The following is a 26,983-nucleotide window of genomic DNA, read 5'->3' on the forward strand; positions in this document are numbered from 1 at the left end:
TATGCAGCCATAAAAAATGATGAGTTCATGTCCTTTGTAGGGACATGGAGGAAATTGGAAATCATCATTCTCAGTAAACTATTGCAAGAACAAAAAACCAAACACCGCATATTCTCACTCATAGGTGGGAATTGAACAATGAGATCACATGGACACAGGAAGGGGAATATCACACTCTGGGGACTGTGGTGGGGTGGGGGGAGTGGGGAGGGATAGCATTGGGAGATATACCTAATGCTAGATGACGAGTTAGTGGGTGCAGTGCACCAGCATGGCACATGTATACATATGTAACTAACCTGCACAATGTGCACATGTACCCTAAAACTTAAAAAAAAAAAAAAAGACCTTGTCTTATACCTTAGGATCATCACTGCAAAAATAATAAAATCAACATTTAAAAAAAAAAGTCAACACATATATATATATGTGTGAGAGAGATATATCATATCTCTCATATCACATATTATATATGTGAGAGATATATGATATATATATCATATATGTAAGAGATATATATCATATTTCTTATATATATGATATATATGGTAAAGAGTGCTCTGTAATTGTTGGATATAATGTTCTATAAGCCAAATTAGGTCAGTTTGGTTAATGTCATTCTAAACTTCTGTATCCTTTTCTTTTGTATGCTTTTTCTATTAGTTATTGAAATTGGTCATAGCCTATGATTGTAGATTTGTATATGACTCCTTTAGTTCTTTCAACTTTTGCTTTATACAATTAAATTTTGTGCTAATTAGGTATTGAAAACTTTGTGATTTTATAGCTTGCTATGGACTTAACCCTTTTATGACTTTGAAATGTACATCTTTATATTTTGCACCTCTACTTAAGATCTACTTTTTTCACTATTAAGTTAACCATATAATTTTTCTTTTTGTTAATATATGGTAGACTTATTTTTGTCTTTATACTTTTTAACTATGTAGTCATACATATGCTTACAATGTTACTTCTGTAAACAGAATAAAACTGCATTTTTTTCAAAAAAAAAAAGACATTTATGCAGCCAAAAAACACATGAAAAAATGCTCATCATCACTGGCCATCAGAGAAATGCAAATCAAAACCACAATGAGATACCATCTCACACCAGTTAGAATGGCAATCATTAAGAAGTCAGGAAACAACAGGTGCTGGAGAGGATGTGGAGAAATAGGAACACTTTTACACTGTTGGTGGGACTGTAAACTAGTTCAACCATTGTGGAAGTCAGTGTGGCGATTCCTCAGGGATCTAGAACTAGAAATACCATTTGACCCAGCCATCCCATTACTGGGTATATACCCAATGGACTATAAATCATGCTGCTATAAGGACACATGCACACGTATGTTTATTGTAGCATTATTCACAATAGCAAAGACTTGGAACCAACCCAAATGCCCAACAATCATAGACTGGATTAAGAAAATGTGGCACATATACACCATGGAATACTATGCAGCCATAAAAAATGATGAGTTCATGTCCTTTGTAGGGACATGGAGGAAATTGGAAATCATCATTCTCAGTAAACTATCGCAAGAACAAAAAACCAAACACCGCATATTCTCACTCATAGGTGGGAATTGAACAATGAGACCACATGGGCACAGGAAGGGGAATATCACACTCTGGGGACTGTGGTGGTGTGGGGGGAGTGGGGAGGGATAGCATTGGGAGATATACCTAATGCTAGATGACGAGTTAGTGGGTGCAGTGCACCAGCATGGCACATGTATACATATGTAACTAACCTGCACAACGTACACATGTACCCTAAAACTTAAAGTATAATAATAAATAAATAAATAAATAAGAGAACCACCAAAGCAAAAAAAAAAAAAAAAAAAGGGAAGGAGGTCCATTCTTTCAAAGGCAGTTCTTATGCTCTCCTTTCTACCTTGACTGAGAGAACACTTGGACTCTTCCTCAGCTGGTGGGTACCGAACTAGGATGTGTGGGGACTCAGTTGGGTTGGGGCAGCAGAACAATGTCCTGAAAATAGGAGCCTCGGGTTTGGAAATTTGCTGAAAATTCCCAGGTTGCTGGTAGGCAGGCTCCTGATGAGATTGGAGACGCCCAGCCACCTTCTCAGGATCAGAATTGTGTTATTCATGCTCAGGACTCATGGTGTCAGGGCCATCACTGGTCCATAGTGGCCAACTGTGTGCAGTAGGAAGACTCCCTCGAGGGCAACTCTGCCCCCACACATGGTCTAGTTGGCCCGTGAAGTTCTCCCATAGCTAACACTCAAGTTAGCAAGATGGCAGCTCCTTTTCTCTACATTAACGGCCTCCTGTGCTGGAGGCAAGGCCAGTGACAGCAACAGCCAACACCATGATTGGAACTGGCTTTCAGAGTGTAGGCTCTGCCTCATGTCATCTTTTTCACTGAATCTTGTCAGGCTGAGAGGGGTGAAGAGGTTATTTATTTCCTGAAGCTTACCCAGATCCCATTGAAGGGGAGGTTGCCTCAGTTTCTCCCTTTATTGTACCTAACATTTGGACTCTAGTTTGAGGAAGGAGAGGATATGGGAAGGAAGTGTAGACCATGGAGGGAGGGATGTAAGGAAGCCCATATGAAGACCAAGGATGCCTTTGGACAGAACTTTGGGGTCAGCAGCCTCTCTCATCCCCCACTCACAAACCTTGGTTCCTTGTGTCACTCTAGGCAGGAAAAATACCCAGGAGGAGGCTAGTATCAGAAGCTAGAGCCTCAGTAAGGCACAGATTCAGCTGGGGCAGCAGTTTAGGCATGAAAATCTCATGAAAATCCTGTTAAACCAAAAACATGCTTTAATGCCAGGCAAGAGCTACACAGTCAACTGATTTACGGGCCACTCCATAGGCTATGATTTATAAATTATATATTATTAAATCCACCGTGGGCATACTGATGGGATGGGACAGCACCCCCAGCTCCCTCCCACTCTGAATGATGTATGAACAGTTGAGCACTCTGTAGAATCCTTCAGGTCGTAAGCCACTTTATTCCAGTCCCTTGAACATCACAGGCTGGTTTTATTTGGGACAGAACAGGTTTTATTTCCAAAGGTCCCTGAACACAGCAATGACAATGAACAGCCCAGCAGAGGAGTGACATAAACCTTGAGGCATGCAGTCTTCTGGGTGCTGTGGAGTCCCTTGGCCAAACTTGAGTGCACTGGATTCGACATACAAAGACCTTCCTGGGAAGGAGAAGGAGAAAAACAACCTCCGAGAAAATACAGACAGGATCAGTGGCAGGCCAGGACAGGGACTATTTCTATACATTCTGGAAGTGTCGGCATTCATCAGCCTGCATGTGGCTCACTTTTCTTTCTGGAATAGCCGGAGACCTCTACTCCTCACTCCAGCTGTAGGTTCCAAGGAACAGAGTGGGTCTGGCTCAGTGAGATGTCATGACTAAGGGCAGAGCCCAGGCAGGTTTCTCAAAACATTAACTGATTCCACCTACCAAAGGAGAATCAAAGGAAGGAACTAGGACTTCGATTCAGAGCAGGGAAAAGTGGGATGCAGCTCCTGAGCACTGCCAATAGGGCATGCTAGGTCTCCTCACCCAGTCTGCCTTCTGTGTCTTAGGTTAATTCGCTATTTTCCAAACACAGATTTTAACATTTGGCCATGGAGGAATTTGGCAAGTCTTGGTACAGAACCACTGTGAGGAACTGACCCCTGGAGGAAGACTAGGATTATTTTTACAGAGTCTAGGTCTCAAAATTTCACCCTATGGATTTGGTTCTTTTTGGTCTACCATACAAATTTGGATTTCTGCTGCCAATTACAGCAGACTCAAGTCATATATAAAAACCTGGAGGTTAGCATGTCTAGCCACATTTTTCTCCTGGTCATGATGTCTCTCTTTCTGTGGTTCCTCTTCTTTGGCAAGTGGCTTGGCAGCAAATATACCCACTAGGGACCTCTCTGCCTTCTCTTAGTGGCAAGGTCCCCATCAACAACCTTGAGAATTTGGGCCTCCCTTTGCTAACTACTTGCAAGAGTATGACTCGCCTGTAACCAGCAAATTTTTACTCTTAGCTTTCAATTCAAATTAGTGTGTCTGAGGTCACCAGACCAAACAGCAACTCAGACTTGTGCTGTCGCTTCTGGAAATAGAAGTCTGCATTCAAAGAGCACGGCAATGGAAAATACTTTTGGATTCTCCATAGGGGGGCCTTGGAAACCACAGACACACTTGCCCATGTCTTTATGATGAATTTGATGACTGCCCAACCTCTGATTCTTTAACAGGGGCAGGGAAACTGAATATTCCAGACCTGGCTCCCTAACCATGCACATAGATTAAACCACTGGGAAGTTCCAAGAATGTATGTGATGTTTTTTCGAGTCTGCAGAGTATTGATCTGCTCAGAAAAGCACCATGCCGCCAGTCTAATGCTGTCAATGGGCTGCTGGGCCTGAGAGGCAAACCACCCTACTGGTCCCCTGTCATACATGTTAACATTCCTGTGCTCCAATTGTCCTGTCCCACTACCACCTGCTCTGCATCTGCCCTCTAGGCATGGCCACTCTGGAAATGCATTCAAAATTAAAGTTGGGCCCTAGTCAGGGTTACTTTGTATTTTTATGGAATATATAAAATATACTTGTCGATTGGTACATTTGTGCAAAGACAGATATGACTTCAAAACAAGACAGACATTCATTATAGTTGTCTTACTTCACAATAAGCTACTAAAAACAGTCTTCTGGAATAAGATTGTATTAGTGCTCACTAAACATGCATTTCATTTAAACAAGGCAAAACACTTAATTTGGTCTGCATTACCCAATATGTTATATACAGCCGTCTTTTTATTTTATCACAATAGGCAACAAGATGGGTCTGGTTTTGGAATATGTTACCATTTGTGTTTAATTTCCAAAGACACGCATATTAGCTCAACTAGTGTAAACCTGTGAAAAAATAGCTGAGCCATCTTTTTCCTCTCCTCTGTTAATTTATCTTGAAATGTTCACAGCTTAGAAACTACAGCCTGCTGGGGAAGAGAGGGGAGTGGGCCCCCATGGGGAAATGTCCCAGCTCGCTGGAATAGCCTCACCCCAGAGGGTAACTTGTTCTTGGGGAATCCAGCATCCGGTGCCATCCATCACCCCTACTGCACGTGTGACAACAGACCCAGGTGGGGAGTTTTGTCTTTCAAACAAAAGCCCCTTGAAGCTTGCAATAGAATCACAGGACTGGATGGGTTTCCCTTCTTTTGCCCCAACCCCCGAGTCTTACGTTTTAGAACAGAGACATTAGAATAAAAAAAAAATAGTAACGATTAAAAATCATCAAACAATGAACACCACGAAGTCTGTCCATGCTCTCCACAAGCACACTGGGGCTCTGGGCATTCCCACGAAGCATCCACGACAAAAGAAGCTGAAGGCGTCACGGAGGAAGGCGCATCAGACCGCACAGGGGACAGCATCACCATTGATATTGTTTGGCAAAAAAAAAAAAAATTGTTAAAAAGAAGAATCAAAAGGGAACACAAGCAGCTCTACAATTCGATTGGTGGGCGCAGGGCTCAGAACTGGCCGGCACTGCTCGGGTCGCACTGCAGGAGGCGCACAATGGATGGGTCGCTTTTGGCTCCTCGGATGAACTCTTCCAGGGAGAGTTTTCCTAGGAAGCAAGAGGACAGGTGAGTGGTGGCTGGTGGCAGCTGCATGAGCTTACACCCTTCCCACTACTGCGTGCTGGGCAGTGTTGATTCATCTGCCTGCAGCCTGACTGCCACTGTGACACACAGCACTCACCTGTCCCGGGGAAGAGCCCAGTGGAATCTCCAGGAACACTGCTGCCTCATTCACCATGGCATTGCCAGCACTTAGGACAGTACATGTGGCAATCAAACGCCGCTGCCTGAGAGCCCACTGTGTGCCCGGCCCTGGGCCCGGGACTGGGGAGAGGGTGGTGGATGATGCTGACTTGGTCCCTGACCGTCTGGCTCCAGGCGCCCTGGAGAGGCTCACTCAGCATTTGTAAAGCAAGTGACCCTCCTGCATTTATGAGAATGAGCTGGGCCCTGGCAGCACCCAGTTGGTTCCCATAATGTTCCCTGGAGCCTTCTGAGCCACTTCGTGTTCTTCAGGCCACTCTGTGTTCTTAGGTTTGCTGCAAGAGCCCATCCTATCTTGGGGAAGAAGCCATGGACATAAGTGTTTGTTCATACACCACGGGAAGACAGCTGTGCCTCCATCTGAGGTCAGGGAAGAGCAGGGTATGTTCAAGGCAGAGGGTAATCCATGGGTTTCTGCCTCTCAGTTAGGGTGCTCTCCTGCTACCCTGATGTGCTGGAGGAGGGAGGCTCAGCAGCCTGGGCTCCCACTCCGACCCCGGTGACCTTTCCTTTCTGCTTACTCTGGAGCACGTACAGAATTCTCTTCCAGGAAGGCCTTTCTGTCACTTGTGGAGAGGAGGGGAGGGGGTGGGGTAGGAGTTGGGGGACTGCAAGGCTTTTCCCATTCCTGGTGCTTCCAGAAGGACCCTTCCTCTTTGTCTACCCCGCCCTGGGAGTGAAGTGACATGCTCGACTGGTAAATTTGGGAGGAATTGCTGGGCATCTTCGCCAGCTTTGCCCTCCCTTTTTCTCTTGAAAGGAGCTGCCCCAGAGAGGATTTATTTCCATCTGCTCCTCCAAGGGCAGCACCCGGCCTGCCTGGCTCTGCACGCCTGTGGGTTTTTCAGCACGCCCTTGGACTCTCACGCTAAGCCATAGCCTCCAGTGTCTATCTTTTGACCTCTGTCCTCTTTTATTTCTCAACTTACTCCAAACCCGACAGGAGGGGGCCTCCCCCAACAGAAACACCAACAAACATATCTTCTCCTCAGCCACAACTCCCTCCCCGCTAGAACCTAGTTCTTGTTTAATGAAACCCACTTTATCTCCATGAAGGAAAAAGATAGGGATGTATTTATTAATTTATTTTTAATTTGTAGAGCTGATCCCCTCCAAGCTTTGTGTGCTGGCCATTTTTTATGAGCCCAGCCCTGCCCACATAGTAGTTACAATGGTAATGACTTCCTCCAGCTTGGCAAGGCATGAGGGAAGGGAGACAGGCGTGATCTCTGAACACTTTGCAGTCTCTCAGGGGTCGGCTCTGGGAGGCACCAGCTGGAGGTAGCAGGGGCAGACCTGGAGCTCGGCATGACGTCTGGCTTTCTTCAGTTAACTGTCTGCATGATTCAGAGTTGGCTCCTAGGAGAACTTGCCTGAGGGCCCAGATTTTTCTTTTCAAATCGGAGGCCAGAAGTTAGATTCCAAGAGCATCAGGCAAGCTAAATCTAAGGGTAGGAGACTCTAGGTGAGGACTGCTCTGCTCTCGGCAGGGAGGGGTGCAGGTGTCCTCAATCCTGGGGTCCAGCAGCCAAGCACTGAGCTGAAGCACCCAGTCTCCTGGTTGAGCTAAGATTCCTCTGACAGCTGTGAACTTACAGCCCCTCTTCCTCCTTCCTTCTACAGCTCCCACCCCCCTCCCCCAACCCTAACCTTTGAAAATTTAATTTAATTTTAAACATGAGGTTTTCCTTTGGAAAGGCACAGGTCTCTAGCAGTAAGTTGTGCTCTGAGAATGCTAACTCAGTCAGGGCTCTGCAATCCCATAGCAGCAGAGTCCCAGTGGAAAGACCCTAATTCATTGCCTATGATCAACACACAGTTAGGGCTTTAGGGCTTTATCCTGTGACATCTGATCTTCTCCCATCCTTCAGCCCTATCCTAAAGAGCTGTCTGGACCTAGAGCACAGCACAAACCCATTGTGCTCCCTTGAGTACCAGTAAAACCTGCGGTTTAACATCAGCAAGTTAATTAACTATTAAAATAATCCCGTGCTTGTTTAGTCACAACTGTTCATTGTGAATCAAAGCAAATAAGGGGACATAGGATGTTTCCAAATGGAATGGCACCTTTGTGGAGGAAACAAAGCAAGCAGACAGGCCCATACCACACAAACCCAGATTCTTAGGCAGCTGTACCTGGGCGGGGGATAAAAGGAGACAGAGGCTCTCTGTACTGCGAAGCTGCCTTCTGCTGCTCTATAGATCAGCGCCAGGTGGGGGACCCAAGTGCCTGTGCACATGGTTGACAAGAATTGCTGAGGCCTCTGAACAGATCGGGTGAGCTGATAATAACAGCAAGAGCTACAGAGCCGGGCCCTGAGCTGAGCTCTTTAAACTCAAGTATAACATTTAAATAGGGTTGCCAGATCTGGCAAATTAAATACATGATGCCCCGTTAACTTTGAATTTCAGATAAACAGCAAGTGACTTTTTTAGTTGGCTAAACAATTGTTAGGCTAATCCTAACAACTGTTGCTGTTTATCTGAAATTCCAGGATAATTGGGCCTCCTGTATTCTATCTGGCAATTTAAGATCTAAAATCCTTCTGTTCTTAAGTTGGAAATGCAACCTTCTTTTTCACTTCGTTGGGTTTGAATTGTGGGTAGCACCATCAGGGTGGGAACCTGCTGGGCACCTTACTCCCTCACCACTACCCCGGGCACCCCAGTGACTATGGGAGCCCACTGTCTCTGGGAAACACAACATCTCAGTGCATGCACAGGAGACCCCAACAAAACCCCTTTGGCAGGCTGGAGTGAAAGCTGTCGGCATCTGGGTAGGATCACAGAATAACAACCCTCTCCCCATTTTGATGAACTGGACTGCAGGGACCCAGCCTGCTATAGCCTAGGCCTGTCCCAAGGATGGGTCTGTGCTAACAATGGTTTCTTGGTTCCTTTCATTCTTGCCCCACAAGATCTATTCTGTTTTCTTGGAGGTAGAAGTTGACCTACAAGGAGGATAGAAAAAACTAGAAATAAGGCATTTCCCCCAATTCTGGGCTCAGCTCTCCTGTGGCCACCTGGTCCTCTCCCCTCCTACCCACCCAGGAGGCTTGGAGGATGAGCCGCTCACATGAAGGGCCTCGAGTGGCACTTCCCAGTCTGGACTCTCCAGTCCTTCCAGCAGCCCCCATCTGAGCAAAGCAGTGTAGCCCCCGCCTCCTACCGTCTCTATTGGTGTCCATCTGGCGGAAGATCTTTTCTGTTCTTTTCTCTGGGGTTGACTCATCTTCAGGCATTTTCATTACGGAGGAAACCATCTTATAGATTGCCTGGGGACAGAAGCGACATGGTGGTAAGACAGAAAAACAGTATGGCACACAATAGACCTATCATTAAACCTCCCAAATGCGGGCTGAAGGGAATGTCCCCATCCGCATTGGACCTAGTCCTACCCCTATTGATTGGTATAAGATGTGGAGGCACAGGTAGAAGAAGCCGGGCCCACAAAGCTTGTTCTCCAGTGAGGACCTTCAGGAGGGACAACCAGCAGGAAGACCCAGTAGACCCCTGTGTCTCCAATGTTTTTTGATTGTTTTTTGAGACAGGGTCTCATTCTGTCACCCAGGCTGGAGTGTAGTGGCACGCTTACGGCTCACTGCAGGCTCCATTTCACAGGCTCAAGCAATCCTCCCACCTCAGCCTCCTGAGCAGCAGCTGGGACTAGAGGTACTCCCCACCACACAGGGCATTTTTTTTTTTTTTTTTTTTTTTTTCTGTACAGACAAGGTCTCATTATGTTGCCCAAGCTGGTCTCGAACTCCTGGGCTCAAGCTTCTCCTACCTCGGCCTCCCAAAGTGCTGGGATTACAGACATGCGCCACCTCTCCTAGCCGTCTCCATTGTTTATGTGCATACAAATCCCCTGGGAATCTTGTTAAAATGCAGAATCTGATTGGGTAGTGTGGGGGAAAGGGGTGGGGCTGAGAGTCTGTATTTTTAATGAGCTCCGGTGTGATGCTGATGCTGCTCTTCTGAAGACCCTGCTTTGAAAAGCAAGGTTCCCACTTTGAGGAGCAAGGCTGCAGATGACATTCTTCAGGCTAGAGAGGCAAGTGGATGCCTATCATGGACCCTTGAGAGTCCACAATGACTCCTCAAGGATGACAGACATGTAACACTCTGTAAGTGCATGCCACATGTTTCCCCAGGCAGACTTCTAGTCCATTCCAGTGCTTTTCTCCCTGTGTGTGACAATGGTCTCAAGTTCCTTCTCAGCAAGCTTCCAGGCAGTCCTGAGATGGAAGCCACCTGCCATCAGAGCTCTGAATTATTATGCATCCTCAGGCCTGAGCTAAACTGGGTACAGCTATGAGATCTGATGGGCGAAAGAGGATTCTGTGGAGTTTTGTAAGCACTACTGAAACTATCACCCCACTGCCTGTGACCTCCACATGGGACTCAGTAAGGGCCCTTTGACCTCTGTGGTCAAAGGTAGTTTTTATTTGGGAAGAGGAATGAAAAGTCATTGTTTTTATCCCCAGATCATGACTTTGCTAATCAGAGTCACTTTAGGCATCTTGGCCCTGGGGACAATTTTTAGAAAAAATAGATTTTGCCAGGGAGTAGGCAGAAAATTTCTGAAAGTTCTGGAGCTCTAGGGGCAGCAAGGCAGGTGCAGAGGACAGAGAAAGGAAAGCAGCTGAGGGGAGTCGCCTCCAAATGGGAAAGGTGAGAGCAGAAAAAGACACTGAAGTTTCAACTGAGCTGCTTTACAGTCTTGCTCAGGACCAACCCTGCCAGAAGTTCCTAACATGTTCTGGATAAGGTAGGGTAAGTACTCTAATCTCAGTCAAAATAAGAATGAAAACAGACTCACCCAGTGTGCTGGCCCTTAGGCTGATCCCATCCCTCAGGGATGCTTCTGGACAGGCTCCCTGAGTCTGTCTCAAACCCACCCAATGTGCTTACTGAACTCCATAGCTGACTCTGCAGCGACTTGGTCTGGGAGGTAAAGCGCAGAGTTAGGGTGCTGTCTAGGATTATGGGTGTCCCTGGGGTAAGCTGAGCCATTTCATTCCCAAGAAATGCTCACTGAAGTGTGCTCTGGAGACAAGAGGGGAGCCATCGTCTGCCCTCCTCATCATGGTCCCCTGCCTGCTGTCATCCCAGCCCAGGTCTGCTCCACCAACTGTGCTGGGGCTGTAGTGCCATGTGCCTCACTGCCGGGGACACGTAAGTTCTTGGGGGAGCTAGGAAAGGCCGGAGAGATGGAGCTGTTTTTGCAAATGGGAGAAGAGAGGCCCTGAGATTTAACACGCCCAGGTGAATATTTAGTAACAGTAGACAGCAGGTGTCTTTTCACACCAGCAAAAGTCTTGAGGTCTAGCAACCTCTCCCCAGCTTGCTTTGCTCCCACAGTGGAAGCTTTCGTAACTCTTGACATAGTCAAAATGGAATCGGCACCAACTATGAAAACATGCACACCCCTCACATACATTTCAAGCTCATATGATCTAAATATTTGGTGAATTCATAAGCCCAGGAATCTTAGGACAACAATAACACAACATCTAGAAATTGGCATCCCTGCAGATCACATTAGCACAACCTCTTTAAAGGAGAGCGCATGGAGCTGTTTCAGGAGTTGCAGAGGTGTTGCAGGGAAGAGCACTTACGGACAAGGGATAAGTTTATTTTTGCCAGAAGTTTTAAGGGGGCTGTGTATTTATTCATTATCAATCTTCTTTGGGGCTGGATTGTTCCTTCTCCAAGTCTGTTCTGGCCTCAGTAAGTTTGTCTCACGTGGTCCTTCTAGATGCCACTGGCTTTGTGCCTGTGACTGGCCATAGGAGGTGTCTCCCAGCTCAGATGCTCCACAAAGGCTGTTGTCAAGAGTCTGACAACATGATACGCTCCTTGGTGTCCTGGACCAGCAGCTTTGTTTATATTCTTCTCTCACCTGAGTGCTCACCTACCCCATCTCCCCTCCTCCTTGGACTCTTACCCATGTGTTAAGAGCAGATCGAAATGTTACCCTCCTCCAGGAAGCCTTCCATCATCTTCCCTTCTTCTATTGCTATGTGCAATCTCCCTCCCTCTGTGCTAGCAAGGGGCTCCAACCCAACCTCTCTCATATCACTTCCTTCCATTTACCTTGAATTCACACCCAGAATGTTCTTCTTTTAGATGTGAGGGTAGCAGTCACATCTGGCTATTTTTTGAATCCCTGATAGTACCTAACATAGGGTCTTGAATACAGTCAACTTCACTTAGTTTAAAGAATTTATTCAGGAATAACTGTCCCCCAGTTGCCCTCTCATTCTTTCCCTCTCTCACCTTTATTCTGCACTGCTCCAATTTATAAAGTTCCCCTTTATCCTTTTATATGTTTTTTTCAGTTTCCTCTTTTCTTTTTCTTCTCTTTCTCTTCACATAATTAAACATATTCATGTGAAACCCCTTAGAGACTTAATCTGTCAAAAGATTTGAGCTTTTCCCTTAGAAACCATGCAAACCCACCCACCATTGCAGACGATCTCAGAGGTTTGGGTATTTAGAAGCTGATCCATAGACCCCAGGTCATGGAAATCCCTGCTCTTAGGTGACTGCCTCTTCATCCATCCACTCACTCAGTCATTCATCAAATATGTATAAGCAACTAATGTGTACCAGGTATTGACATTGACCTAATCCTTTCCCTCATGGTTTTTGCTGTGAAATAAGGCAGACATTAGTAAAATAAAGAAATACATGTAAAACCATTGTTGAGAAAAGTGCTAGAAAGAAGAGTGCATGGCTTCTGTGATGATATAGTGGGAGAGTTAGGTTTTGCCAGGAGGGTTAGGGTAGGCTTCTCTGAGGAATGATGATTGCACAAAGACGTGAAGAAAGCATAGGGCTTAAATAAATCAGGGGTGAGCAAAACACCATGTGGAAGCCCAGAGTGGGAGCGTGGCAAGGAGGTCAACAGAGTGTGGGGGCGTTCAGTACACAATGTGGCTCTAGAGCAAGCAGGGAAAGACCACTGAGGCCTCACAGTGTTTAGGGATCTGTATTTCTCCAACGAGCAACAAAAGATGGAAGTGACATTAAATTTGATTTTCCTATTCACATTCATTTCCCAAATTTACCTCTCTTCCCTTCCTTATTTGCAGTCAGTGGTGTTCAGAGAATTGAAAACTAGTCATTTGCAACATACCAGAATCTCTGGGAGACAGCTAAAGCAGTGTTAAGAGGGAAATTTATAGCACTAAATGCCCACATCAGAAAGCTAGAAGGATCTCAAATCGCCACTCTAACATCACAATTAAAAGAGCTAGGGAAGCAAGAGCAAGCAAATCCAAAAGCTAGCAGAAGAGAAGAAATAACTAAGATTAGAGCAGAACTGAAGGAAACAGAGACACAAAAAACCCTTCAAAAATCAGTGAATCCAGGAGCTGTTTTTTTTTTGAAAAAATTAACAAAATAGACCACTAGCTAGACTAATAAAGAAGAAAAGAGAGAATAATCAAATAGACACAATAAAAAATGATAAAGGGTATATCACCACCGACACCACAGAAATATAAACTACCATCAGAGAATACTATAAACATCTCTATGCAAATAAACGGGAAAATCTAGAAGAAATGTATAAATTCCTGGACACATACACCCTCCCAAGACTAAACCAGAAAGAAGTTAAATCCCTGAATAGACCAATAACAAGTTCTGAAATTGAGGCAGTAATTAATAGCCTACCAACCAAAAAAAGCCCAGGACCAGATGGATTCACAGCCAAATTCTACCAGAGATACAAAGGGGAGCTGGTACAATTCCTTCTGAAACTATCCCAAACAATTGAAAAGGAAGGACTCCTCCCTAACTCATTTTATGAGGCTAGTATCATTTTGATACCAATACCTGGCAGAGACACAACAAAAAAAGAAAACTTCAGGCCAATATCCTTGAAGAACATCGATGGAAGAATCCTCAGTAAAATACTGACAAGCCAAATCCAGCAGCACATCAAAAAGCTTATCCACCATGATCAAGTTGGCTTCATCCCTGGGATGAAGGCTAGTTCAACATATGCAAATCAATAAACATAATCCATCATATAAACAGAAACATATAAATGACAAAAAACACATGATCATCTCAATAGATCAGAAAAGGCCTTTGATAAAGGCCTTCATGTTAAAAACTCTGAATAAACTAGGTATTGATGGAACATATCTTAAAATAATAAGAGCTATTTATGACAAACCCACAGCCAATATCATACTGAATGGGCAAAAGCTGGAGGCATTCCCTTTGAAAACTGGCACAAAACAAGTATGCCTTGTCTCACCACTCCTATTCAACATAGTTGGAAGTTCTGGCCAGGGCAATCAGGCAAGAGAAAGAAATAAAGCGTATTCAAATAAGAAGAGAGGAAATCAAATTTTCTCTGCAGATGACATGATTCTATATTTAGAAAACCCCATCATCTCAGCCCCAAAACTCCTTAAGCTGATAAGCAACTTCACAAAGTCTCAGGATACAAAATCAATGTGGAAAAATCACAAGCATTTCTATACACCAACAATAGACAAGCAGAGATCCAAATAAAAATGAACTCCCATTCACAATTGCTACAAAGAGAATAAAATACCTAGGAACACAGCTAACAAGGGAGGTGAAAGATCTCTTCAAGGAGAATTACAGATCACAGCTCAAGTAAATAAGAGAGAACATAAACAATTGGAGAAACACTCCATCCTCATGGATAGGAAGAATCAATATTGTGAAAATGGCCATACTGCCCAAAGTAATTTAAAGATTCAATGTTATTCCCATCAAACTACCATTGACATTCTTCACAGAACCAGAAAAAAAAATTTAATTTCATATGGAACCAAAGAAGAGCCTGTATAGCCAAGACAATCCTAAGCAAAAAGAACAAAGCTGGAAGCATTACATTACCTGACTTCAAACAATATTACAAGGCTACAGTAATCAAAAGAGCATGGTACTGGTACCAAAACAGACATATAGACAAATGGAAGAGAACAGAGACCTCAGAAATAACACCACACATCTACAACCATCTGATCTTTGACAAACCTCACAAAACAAGTAATGGGGAAAGGATTCCCTATTTAATAAATGGTGCTGGAAAACTGGCTAGCTATATGCAGAAAACTGAAACTGCACCCCTTCCTTACACCTTATACAAAAATTAACTCAAGATAGATTAAAGACTTAACTGTAAAACCCAAAACCATAAAAACCCTAGAAGAAAACCTAGGCAATACCATTCAGGACACAGGCATGGGCAAAGACTTTATGATGAAAATGCCAAAAGCAAAAAAAGCCAAAACTGACAAATGGGACCTAATTAAACCAAAGAGCTTCTGCACAGCAAAAGAAACTATCATCAGAGTGAACAGGCAACCTACAGAATGGGAGAAAATTTTTTTCAATCTACCCATCTGACAAAGGTCTAATATCCAGAATCTACAAGGAACTTAAACAATTTTACAAGAAAAAAAAAAAACCATCAAAAAGTGGGCAAAGGATATGAACAGACGCTTCTCAAAAGAAGACATTTATGCAGCCTACAAACATATGAAAAAGCATATGATCATTAGAGAAATGCAAATCAAAACCACAATGAGATACCATCTCATGCCAGTCACAATGGTGATTATTAAAAAGTCAAGAAACAATAGATGCTGGTGAGGCTGTGGAGAAATAGGAATGCTTTTACACTGTTGGTGGGAACATAAATTAGTTCGACCATTGTGGAAGACAGTGTGGCGATTCCTCAAGGATCTAGAACCAGAAATACCATTTGACCCAGCAATCCCATTACTGGGTATATACCCAAAGGAATATAAATCATTCTACTATAAAGACACATGCACATGTATGTTTATTGCAGTACTATCTACAAGAGCAAAGATATGTAATCAACCCAAATTCCCATCAATGATAGGCTGGATAAAGAAAATATGGCACATATACACCATGGAATACTATGCAGCTATAAAAAGGAATGAGATCATGTCCTTTGCAGGGACATGGATGAAGCTGGAATCCATCATCCTCAGCAAACTAACACAGGAACAGAAAACCAAACACCACATATTCTCACTCATAAGTGGGAGCTGAACAATGAGAACACATGGACACAGGGAGGGAACAACATACACTGGGGCCAGTTGTGGGGTGGGGGTCAAGGGGAGGGAGAGCATTAGGACAAATATCTAATGCATGCAGGGCTTAAAACCTAGTTGATGGGTTGATAGGTGCAGCAAACCACCATGGCACATGTATACAAACCAACACGTTCTGCACATGTATCCAAGAACCTAAAGTAAAATTTTAAAAAAAGAAAACTAGTCATTTGTAAATTATTTAATAATTATGTATTGTCCACTATGAGCTAAGCAGTGGAGATACAATTGTCAACAAGACTGATATGCTCTCTATATTTATTTATTTATTTATTTTTTGAGAAAAGGTCTCATTCTGTTGCCCAAGCTGGAGTGCAGTGATGCTATCATGGCTCACTGCAGCCTTGATCTCCTGGTCTCAGACAATCCTCCTGTCCCAGCCTCCTGAGTTGCTGGGACCAAAGGCATGCACCACCATGCCCAGTTAATTTTTAAAAAAATATTTGTAGAGATGGGGTTTCTCTATGTTGCCCAAGCTGGTCTCGAACTCCTGGGCTTCCTGCCTCAGTCTCCCAAAGTGCTGGAAATACAGGCGTGAGCCACTGTGCCTGGCCACTCTCTCTTATCTCATGTCTCACAATCTTCTAGCACAGGACTTGGGAGGTCTCATATGTGGCACAAAAAGCACCTTATTTTTCAATGATCCCCATTTAGATGGGTATAGTCATCCCAGTAATGCCTTGATAGCTGTTATGAAAGCCCTTGCCTAGGCTACATCTGGGTCCCCTGGTGGCAAGTAAAACCCATTGGTCTGGAGCACTCTTTGGACCTTTCAGCCTCTAAGGTTGTGGCTCACGAAATTCTTCTTCTTGGGATTCTGATGAAAAATCAACTGTGTAATAATCTAGGGGTTATTCCCTTAACACCCTTGAAGAAATGAATGAAAGCTCAGGCAAGCACATGAATGTATGTGAAGCTCTCACACTCAACGGAAAGTCTTCCAGTCTTGCTATTCAGTATTAGGCTAAAGGAGTGGGGTTGGCACAGAGAAACGAGAATCAGTTAATACAACAAACAACTCCCACTACTTCCCCCACAAAATGAACAGCGTCCGAAGTCCCCGATGTGAACATATGTGCAAGCAGGGCTTCTGGAATGGGGTGGGAGGCACCACGTCTGAGTGTGTTGTGAGTTTGAGGAGGAAGTGGGGTCTTCTTTAAGAGGCTCACAGATGACTCTTTCGTGACACTCAGATCAGATGGGAATTAGTGGGTTATTTACAAAGCCAGGCCTATGCCAGGGGTGGTACAAGAACGGTGAGCAGAGAGCCGAGGTGACGAGTCCCAGTGGCCCCCAGAGTGAGTGGGTGACAGCCCTGCAGAGCCACAGTGGCAGGATTGTCTGTCCCTTTGCTCCCTTCCCACGGCATCAACAACCGAGACCTGATTGTATCAGAACTTTAAAATCTGGGACTGCATAGCACAGAGGAGAAAAATACAACCCCAGACAGCCATCTGAGACAAATCATGTCTTTTACTAGCTTCAGTCCCCACCCCTTCTACATTTAATGGGATTAAACCGTGAAGAGACCAGGCTACTTCCCTACTTTATTTTTAGCAATGTCAATGAGAGGTCTAGCAGGGTCATCCTGTTTTCAATTAAACTTGAAAAGTCCTTTTCTTGTCTCTGGGTAAATGCAGAGCTTTGGGACACCCAGGAGCCCAGCCCTGACTCTGCCCCAGCCAGGCTTGAGACAGCTCCCCAGTGTGACCACAGCCCCTATCAGCTTCCTTGTGGTCTACCTATATATATATATTTATTTATTTATTTTTAATTTTTCTCTTTGAAGGAACAACCTCTTGGGATGTTGGAAAGGGAGGACTCAGGTCTGGGAAGGGAGGACTCAGGTCTGCATTGATCAAGGTTGTGCAATTAACTGAGGGCAGGCAAAATTCCAAGAGTTAACACTCAACCTCTTTTCTGAAGGAAACCAGATATTTCATCACAAAATGTAGGGTGTTCTAACAGGAAACCAGACACCCACGTCTCTCTGACAGCAGACTACGGACAACAGAAGTTTGGCAGCACCTGGTTGTCCTTAGACTTTCTCACCTTGCTTAGACTAAGCACCTTGCTTAGAAGGATATTACATATCAGGAAAGGAGAAGAATGAAAATATTTTCAGGAAATACTTTTAAAATAGAATGAACATCTATATATCTGGAATAGCATAAGTACTTTCTCATTTAGAGCTAGAAGAATCAATTAAATCAGTAATTGTCATATTTTTGTAGTATTCTTCCAAGGTGCTTTAAGCATTTTCACAGGCAGAGAGAGTGTGAGAGACAAGCAGGAGCCCCACGCCTTCTCAACCGAGCAGTTCCATGTAAGATTTCATGTAAGATTTTACTCAGAAAACGAAGCAAAACAAAACCATTTTTGCTGCTGAAAATGGAGTTTGAACCACTGAACCACTTTGTGTACTGGTCCCTTTGTGATAGTGTGATTCTTTTTTTTTTTTGCTTTGAGACAGGGTCTCACTCTGTCTCCCAGGCTGGAATGCAGTGGCGTGATGATAGCTCACTGTAGCTTCGGACCTCCTGGGCTCAAACCATCCTCCCACCTCAGCCTCCCGAGTAGCTGTCTGAGACCACAGGCATGTGCCACCACACTGGGCTAATTTTTTTTTGTAGAGACAGAGTCTCACTATGTTGCCCAGGCTGGTCTGAAACTCCTGGGCTCAAGAGATCTTCCTTCCTCAGCCTCCCAAAGTGTGGAAATTACAGGTGTGAGCCACGGCGCCCAACTAGATACTATGATTCTTAAATGGAATGAGAATGTCCAAGATTTGTACACTGTACTCTCTGCACACTAGGGGAGCTGACTATTTAGAATAACCCAGCACTATGCCCTTTTATAACTTGAAGACTTATGGGAAGTTAGATGTAGCCTTAACATGGGAAGAACTTTATGTTCTGTGGTGCGCAACGGCAGAAGAGCAAGAGGCTGCTCCGCAGAAGCGGCCTCATGGATATTGGAGATACAGAAACAAAGGCTGAACAATCACACATTGACGATGCTATAAAGGTGTCTCCCAACGTGCTTTCCAAGAAATGTCAGCCTTCCAAGATGTGTTAAGATCAGAGAGATCCCATCATCAAAACAGTATTGGGAAACACTGCTTATTTTATCCCCTTCTCAAAACATCACAATGCACACGAACATATTAAAGATTCTGGTAATTCCTGCAGTAAGAGATGTGTTGAAATCTATTTAACCCAGGTTTTCTCAAACTGGTTTGACCAGAACCCTTTTGTTACAAAACATCTATGAACAGTTTATGAAAGTAGTGCCTCAAGAAAGTTCTGTCTGTGCCAGGACTGACTCTTACTCTGACTCCCTCTTCATCTGGGCTGCGTTCTCTGTTCCTCTTTTTTTTTTTTCCCCCAAAACAAATAGCCTAGAATGCTTCTTCATGAGATTTGTCTTCCCAGTGGTTTCTAAGTTTTTTCAAGACAGAGATATTGTAGATATTTTCTTATTCATCTTTGTATGTTTTGGAGTCTAACACTTACTTTATTCAACAAACATTTGTGGACTTTATGAATAGCACAAAAATGGTGCTAAATCCCTTGGCATCAGCACAGCCCTGCCTTGAAGGAGCTCACAGGACAGGTGGCAGCAGAACAGGTCAACACAGAAAACATCAGCATGAGATTAGAGAGTGTGGCTTCTGGCCAAGATGGAGTCACAGGGATTGAATTTATCCCCTCCCACCCGAAGCAGCAGCAACCACAAACCCAAAAAACAATGGACATGAAACAACAGTTTACCAGACGCTGGGAATTGGGCAACGAAGGACAGTGATCCCTGAGAAAATGAAAACATGAGAGCTAAGTCCTATGTTGGCCCCAGCTTAATGACTTGAGAGGGTTTCCAAGCCACAGTGCCAGGAGCAGGGACCTATGTGATACCTGGTGGACTCACTGATGGGCAGATGGCGCTGAGAGTTTGGAGACACTAAAGTGGCTAGTGATCACTGGACAGAATAAAAGAGAAGAGAGAGTGGCACAGAGAGAACTCCAGAGAGCTGTGGCAGGTCTCCCTCAAGTATTCAGCACAGTCAGTCTACACAAGACTGACTACACACAAGACAGTCTACACAAGTCCTGGGAAGAAACTACCCAGGACTGGGAAAAAAGAACCAAGTGAAAGGATTAGAGGAAAGACTGCCTGGCCCTCCCACAAGGTCCAGAAGCTTGCCTGTTTCCATCAGCCAGAGGGAGAGCCTCATGATTTGTGGGGCACTGGCTAGTCAGAAAGGTCTGGCCTCAGTAGTGGGAATAATCAGTCCTAGCTGAGTGCTGCTCTCGTGTCAGCTAATGAATCTGAAAAGCAAGACCTGGAAAGTTCAAATTGTTTCCAAGTAATTTAACTGTGTCTCGGAAGAAAGTTTAAGAACATTTATAGAGCTATAAAAATATCCAGCACTCAACATGGTAAAATCCTGTTGAAGAGACCATAAAGTAATTATATCTTTTAGTGGAGTTGTTCATGATTACAAAACAGCAATCTACTTGAAATTAACAACAACAAAAAAGAAAGCATTATTATGATGGAGATCAACAACAGAGTTAAATGCATAGGACTGGGGTGTGGGGGGCAGACGAGACACCTCCACTGAGTGAGAGGGAAATGTGGTAAGAGTGTACTCTAGGATACCGCATGAGAAAAGGCTGTGGGATGTGAGAGGCCGCGGTGACTTCTGGTATCTCCCAGCTGACACGTAACTGAGGCATGGAGAATTCAAAGATCACAAATGCGAGATGAGTCTTGAGAGAGATGGGGACCCAGTCACAAAGGCTGTTGTATGCCTCGTTAAGAAATTTAGACATCATTTAAAGTGAATGGGGGCCGGGCACGGTGGTTCATGCCTGTAATCCCAGCACTTTGTGAGGCTGAAGCAGGCGGGATCAGCTGAGGTCAGGAGTTCAAGACCAGCCTGGCCAACATGGTGAAACCCCATGTCTACTAAACATAAACAAAAATTAGCCGGGCATGGTATCGGGCACCTGTAATCCCAGCTACTCGGGAGGCTGAGGCAGAAGAATAGCTTGAACCAGGAGGCAGAGGTTGCAGTAAGCTGAGATCGCGCCATTGCTTTCCAGCCTAGGCGACAAGAGCGAAAACTCCGTGTCAAAAAAATAAAAAATAGGCCGGGCGCGGTGGCTCATGCCTGTAATCCCAGCACTTAGGGAGGCTGAGGTGGGCGGATCACAAGGTTAGGAGTTCGAGACGACCAGCCTGGCCAACATGATGAAACCCCGTCTCAACTAAAAATACAAAAATTAGCTGGGCATGGTGGTGTGCACCTGTAATCCCAGCTACTCAGGAGGCTGAGGCAGGAGAATCGCTGGAACTCAGGAGGCAGAGGTTGCAGTAAGCTGAGTGCAGTGAGCACTCCAGCCTGGGCAGCAGAGCGAGACTTCATCTCAAAATAAATAAATAAAATTAAAATAAAATTTAAAAATAAAAATAAATAAAGTGAATGAGGAGATACTCAAAGATTTTAGGCAGGAGAGAAACATGGTTAACATGATCATATTAGGTCTTGAAAGATTACTCTGGCATCAGTGGGGAAAACCGAAGTGGGGAAGGACCTGATGGGAGGCAGGAAGAGCTGTTAGAAACATGTTGTGAAGATCGTATTTTCCAAAAACAGCCAGAACAGGCTTTCTAATCCCACACAATCCTCCAGAACCTCGCCACTGCCTTTCTCGAGGTAAACTCTAGGTCCCCTCCCCTTGAGCCTGGAGGTCTTGGTGAGCCATAGAGACCTCTGTGACTGCCTGGAGTAGGGGTGGACAGGAGAAGTGATGCTCTGTGACCTCCAAAGTCAGATCATAAAAGGAGATACAGCTCTGCCTGGTTCTCTTTCTTGGGACCTGCAGTTTTTAAGCCCTGAGCTGCCATGTGAGGAGTCTGGCCACCCCAAAGCCACCATGGAGGAGAGAGACTACACAGAGGCACAGAGGGAGGTCCCAGGTCCAAGAAGCCTCAGCTGCTCCAGCTCCCAGGCAATTTCGAGCCACCCCAGCTGATGCTGCATGGAACAGAAATGAGATCCCACTGTTCTGCCCAAGTATCAGATTCATGGGCTAAATAAATGATTGTTGTTTTAAGTCAGTAACTTTTGTGTTGGTTTCAATATGCAGAATAGATAACTGGGGAAAAGTTATAATAATATAGGTTAGAAATGTGAAGCCTGAAACACAGTAACTCCAGAATGTCTGTTTAGGAGAGTAAAGGCCTCTTTGGAGGGGGTCATCCGAAACTGCCTTTTGCAGAGCACTTCACATAAGATTGGAAAACTATTAATTGCTCATATCTAAAAGTGAAGAGTACCACCACTGACTTGAAATGAGACAGTGGCAGAAGGAATGCACAGGAATGAAAAGGTTAAAAAATACCAAAGAGGCAAATTTAATAGCTCTGGTGACTGTCTAAATATGGAGATAGACGGTGGAGGAGTGCCAAAGATGTCTCTGACTTGATTAGAGGATAGATAGTAAGTCTATTTAAAAAAAAAAAAAAAGGGAGTGGTGGGGAGGTTTGGGCAATGATGAATTTGTTTTTGGAATATTGACTTTGTACCAGTGCAACATCTTAATAGAGAGGTCCATTAAGAGTTGGACACAGTAGAAATGAAGATCTGGAAGCAATTTGTTTCTTCATCCATAAAATTGGGCTAATATGGTTGTCGTGAGGATTAAATGAGATAGTCCCTTTGTACTAGGTTGAACAATGTCCTGCAAAAATCCTTGTCTATCTGAAACCTGTGAATGTGACCTTGTTTGGAAATAGGGTCTTTGCAGATGCAATCAAGTTAACATGAGATCATCATGAATTTGAGTGCTCCTTAATCCAACAACTAGTGTCTTTATAAGAAGAGGGAATATTGGACACAGACACACAGGGATAACACCCTATGATGACGGAGGCAGAGAATACAGTGATGCAGCTACAAACCAGGGAATGTCAAGGATTGCCAATAAGCACGAGAAGCTAGGAAGCACTCATTCATGTTTGCCAGATACCATACTTGATTTGACTTAAACTTTTAAGCCATAGTGTGATTTGCAATAAGATTAATCCCCTGATAAGAAAGGGACAAACCCAAAACATCCGATAAGCAAGCACTAAAGTCAGTTCTTGGAGGAAGTCACTAGCCTAAGCAATTGCATTGAAGAGTTTCTTCCAGGAAAGAAATCTAAGTTGCATTCCAGAGCCACATCTGTGGTCCATGCTCATAATTAAGAATTACTCAGGGTTTGGAGCTGAATTCCCAGGGGGTAATATAAGATGAACTAGAAACTCTTCCCCTGCCCCCTCCTTTTTTTCCCCCAGAATCAGAAGACCACAGTGTTTCAGGTCTCCAAGGACCATATTAAAAGTGACAGAGTGTCTATTTAGAACAGTCTTTGGGGGAAACAATGCAAATGGTACTCAGAATGTGCTTCTAAAAAGAATATAAGGAAGTCTCTCTGGCCCTTATTTTGATCCTCTGTGGCAGAACTACTAACAGCCTGGTTGTTTGAATTGGTCAGGTGGGCACTCTGGAAATGAGTGTGGATTAGTCTGTGTGTTCATCTGGTGCCCGAGGAGGATAAGCTGTTTTTGCATGGCTACCCCCATCCCCATAGCTCCCCATCCTCATCTGGCTGCTGTATAGATATGTATGCCTTATTCATCACAGGGGTGAATCAGAAAATTTTTTTCCCATACTGCTAAAAGTAGCAAAACCAAACTTTCCTGTTGTGGGTTGCCAGTATATTCCCAAATGCCTTCCTTCAGGTTTCACTCATTTAAAAGGTGTGAAATGTATACTGGGGTGTTTTTAAGTTCACCTTGCCTTCATCAGAAGATGTCAGTTAACCCTGAATCACAACTAGGAGAGAAAGTTTGACTCTAAAACAACAGATATGTAGCTGGGCATGGTAGCAGGTGCCTGTAATCCCAGCTACTTGGGAGGCTGAGGCAGGAGAATCTCTTGAACCCAGGAGACGGAGGTTGCAGTGAGCTGTGATTGCACCACTGCACTCCAGCCTGGACGACAGAGCAAAACTCCATCTCAAAAAATGGTAATAATAAATAAATAAATAAATAAATAAATAAATAAATAAATAAAACAGGTATGTGGACTCCAAGATTTTTGAAACAATCATTATTCTAAGTAGTAAAAGTGCTGATTACAAATTATTCTAACCTCGTCTTTAAAGTCAGAGCCCTAAGGACTGCTAGGAGTAACGTGATGTCAGCCTTTGGATGGTTTTCGAAAGGCTCTAACTTGAACTTAAGAACAAACCCAGACAGACTGTCCCCCAAACAGTCCCAATGCATGATGTGTGACTGTGGGCTCAGATCAATAAGGTTTGGGGAATTCCTGGGGCCAACTACATTCTTTCCTGGAAACATGATTATTTCTTTAATCTGAGTCCTGTGAACATCATAGCTCAGAAGTTTTAGCTTGTTCCCAGAGGGGCTGATCTCTGCCAGTAAAGACAGCAGGTAGAGAAGCTAGGGGTCCTAAAGTCAAGAATATCTCTTCTGTGATTTCCACCAATTGGAGATTTAGTGGGACACCTCCCTTTTCTTTGTGAACAAACATGTTATAACAAAATTTAACTGAAAGCTTAATGGAAGATTCTATCCATTACTTTCTCCATTGAAGTGGAAGTGAACTCCCTTCATTTAGTAGGAAGACATCCTGTCCCAGCTCTGGAAATTGTGGCAATAATAATGGTAGCCAACAATTATTGAGTGATAGCCCATGCAGGCGCTGTTCTAGGCACCTTACTTGTAATGACTGATTTAACACTTACAATCATCCATGAGTTAGGTGTTTTGATTAGCTGCAATCCACAAATCCGGAAATGGATGCCAGAGATGTTCAGTAACTTGTACAAGGGCATGTAGGTACTAAGGGAGCAGAATCATGACTGGAAGCCAGGTACTCATCCTGGGGTCTCTACCCTTAATACATGGATCCCTCCACCCCTCAAGATCCCAGAGCACATCTAAGCACTCACAGCAGAATCAGTGACACCGCTGCATTTGTAAAAGGAGAAGTTGAGCTTGCTGCTCAAGAATAGAAAATTGTGACTCAAGGAGATGGGAAATAAGGAAACGGGAAATTTTAAAAAGGAGAGGCAATATCAATCTGCTTTGTCCAAGATGGCTACTCTTTTTAAAAATGAAGGGTGTCTAGGTTCTTGGCATCTTAAACAAAGAATTGGATAAAACACACAAACAAAGCAAAGAAGGAATGAAGGGACTTATTGAAAATGAAAGTACACTCCACAGTGTGGGAGCGGGCCTGTGCATAGGGGCTCACAGGCCCCATTACAGAATTTTCGAGAGTTTAAATACCCGCTAGAGGATTCCACTGGTTACTTTGGGTACGCCCTACATAAATGGAGAGGATGAAGTAAAGTTACAGTCATTTATGGCGTACACCCTACGGAGAGGATATTTCCTGTTACAGCTGAAGTGTGAATTGGCCTTATGTTCCCTGCCTCCAGACTCTATTTTCCTGCCTCACCCTCACATGCCTATTCTTCCTTTGGTTCCTTCTTTATCTTTGCTTCAGGTACAGATGGTCTAATGTTGTCTAAGCCTATCATTTTCATTGAGTTGTAAGGATAAAGAATGCAGCGTGTATACATATAGTCAATGAGAATCCTGTAGTTAAAATTTGGCTTTTCAAGGGTCTTAGTTACTTTTGAGAACAGAAGGGAGGCAAATGTAATTCCATTTTCTTCCTACATTAGCTCCCTGGGAGTGCTGTGGTCCCATTGATGGATCCATAAGGTCAACATTCCCTCCACCCCTCAAGATGCCAGAACACATCTAAGCATTTATGGTAGAATCAGTGATGCCACTCGCTTGCTTGGTTGATCCCTTCCTCAGACACACAGCCTGTGCTGTGATGGGTGTGGGTATTCACACCTGTCTCCAGCAGAGCTGAGGGACAGGAACTACGTTGGGCAGGAAGAATTCTTCCTCTTGAGTGGTGGGTTGACCTCAGCCACCAATGGGAGGAGAGAATCTGCTGTAAGATGAGGAAAGGTCAGGGTTCTGATCTGGCCTAAGATTCCTGAGAGATGATTTTTGATGTGATAATAAAATATTGAGCCTAACTCATGTTCCTAAATTTGTCACTTATAAATAAACACATGAGGTTCCTGGGCAAGACAGCCAAATAGGAACAGCTCCAGTCTGCAGCTCCCAGCAAGACCAACGCAGAAGATGGGTGATTTCTGAATTTCCAACTGAGGTACCCAGTTCATCTCACTGGGACTGGTTAGACAGTGAGTACAGCCCACGGAGGGTGAGCAGAAGCAGGGTGGGCTGTTGCCTCACCTGGGAAGTGCAAGGGGTTGGGGAACTCCCTCCCCTAGCCAAGGGAAGCCATGCTGTGAGGAATGGTGCACTCTGGCCCAGACAGTATGCTTTTTCATGGTCTTCACAACCCATAGACTGGGAGATTCCTTCAGGTGCCTATGCCACCAGGGCCCTGGGTTTCAAGCACAAAACTGGAGGGCCATTTGGGCAGACAACACGCTAGCTGCAGATGTTTTTTTTCGTACTCCAGTGGTGCCTGGAACACCAGCGAGGCAGAGCCATTCACTCCCCTGGAAAGGGGGCTGAAGCCAGGGAGCCAAGTGGTCTTGCTCAGTGGGTCCCACCCCTAAGAACCCCTGCAAGCTAAGATCCACTAGCTTGAAATTCTTGCTGCCAACACAGCAGTCTGATGTTGACCTGGGTTGCTCCAGCTTGGTGCAGGGAGGGGCGTCTGCCATTACTGAGGCTTGACTAGGTGGTTTTCCCCCTCACAGTGTAAACAAAGCCACTGGGAGGTTTGGACTGGGCAGAGCCCACCGCAGCACCACAAAGTTGCTGTTGCCAGATGCCTCTCTAGATTCTTCCTCTCTGGGCAGGGCATCTCTGAAAGAAAGGCAGCAGCCCCAGTCAGGAG

At 44.4% G+C, this 26,983-nt stretch overlaps 1 protein-coding gene across 9 annotated transcripts in view; it reads right to left on the bottom strand.

The window, feature by feature from the left end:
- Positions 1-2,778: 2,778 nt before the first annotated feature.
- Positions 2,779-26,983, bottom strand: part of NCALD (neurocalcin delta) — a 443,184-nt gene continuing 418,979 nt past the window's right edge. For all 9 annotated transcript variants that reach the window (XM_055116808.2, XM_055116806.2, XM_063606457.1 and 6 more), the window contains 2 exons: positions 9,027-9,132; positions 2,779-5,640 (listed from right to left, as the gene is read on the bottom strand). In XM_055116808.2, the coding sequence (XP_054972783.1) occupies positions 5,543-5,640; positions 9,027-9,132 (204 nt within the window). In that variant the 3' untranslated portion in view covers positions 2,779-5,542. The remainder of the gene's footprint in view (positions 5,641-9,026; positions 9,133-26,983) is intronic.

Source organism: Pan paniscus, chromosome 7, assembly GCF_029289425.2.
Source record: "Pan paniscus chromosome 7, NHGRI_mPanPan1-v2.0_pri, whole genome shotgun sequence".
NCBI lineage: Eukaryota > Metazoa > Chordata > Mammalia > Primates > Hominidae > Pan > Pan paniscus.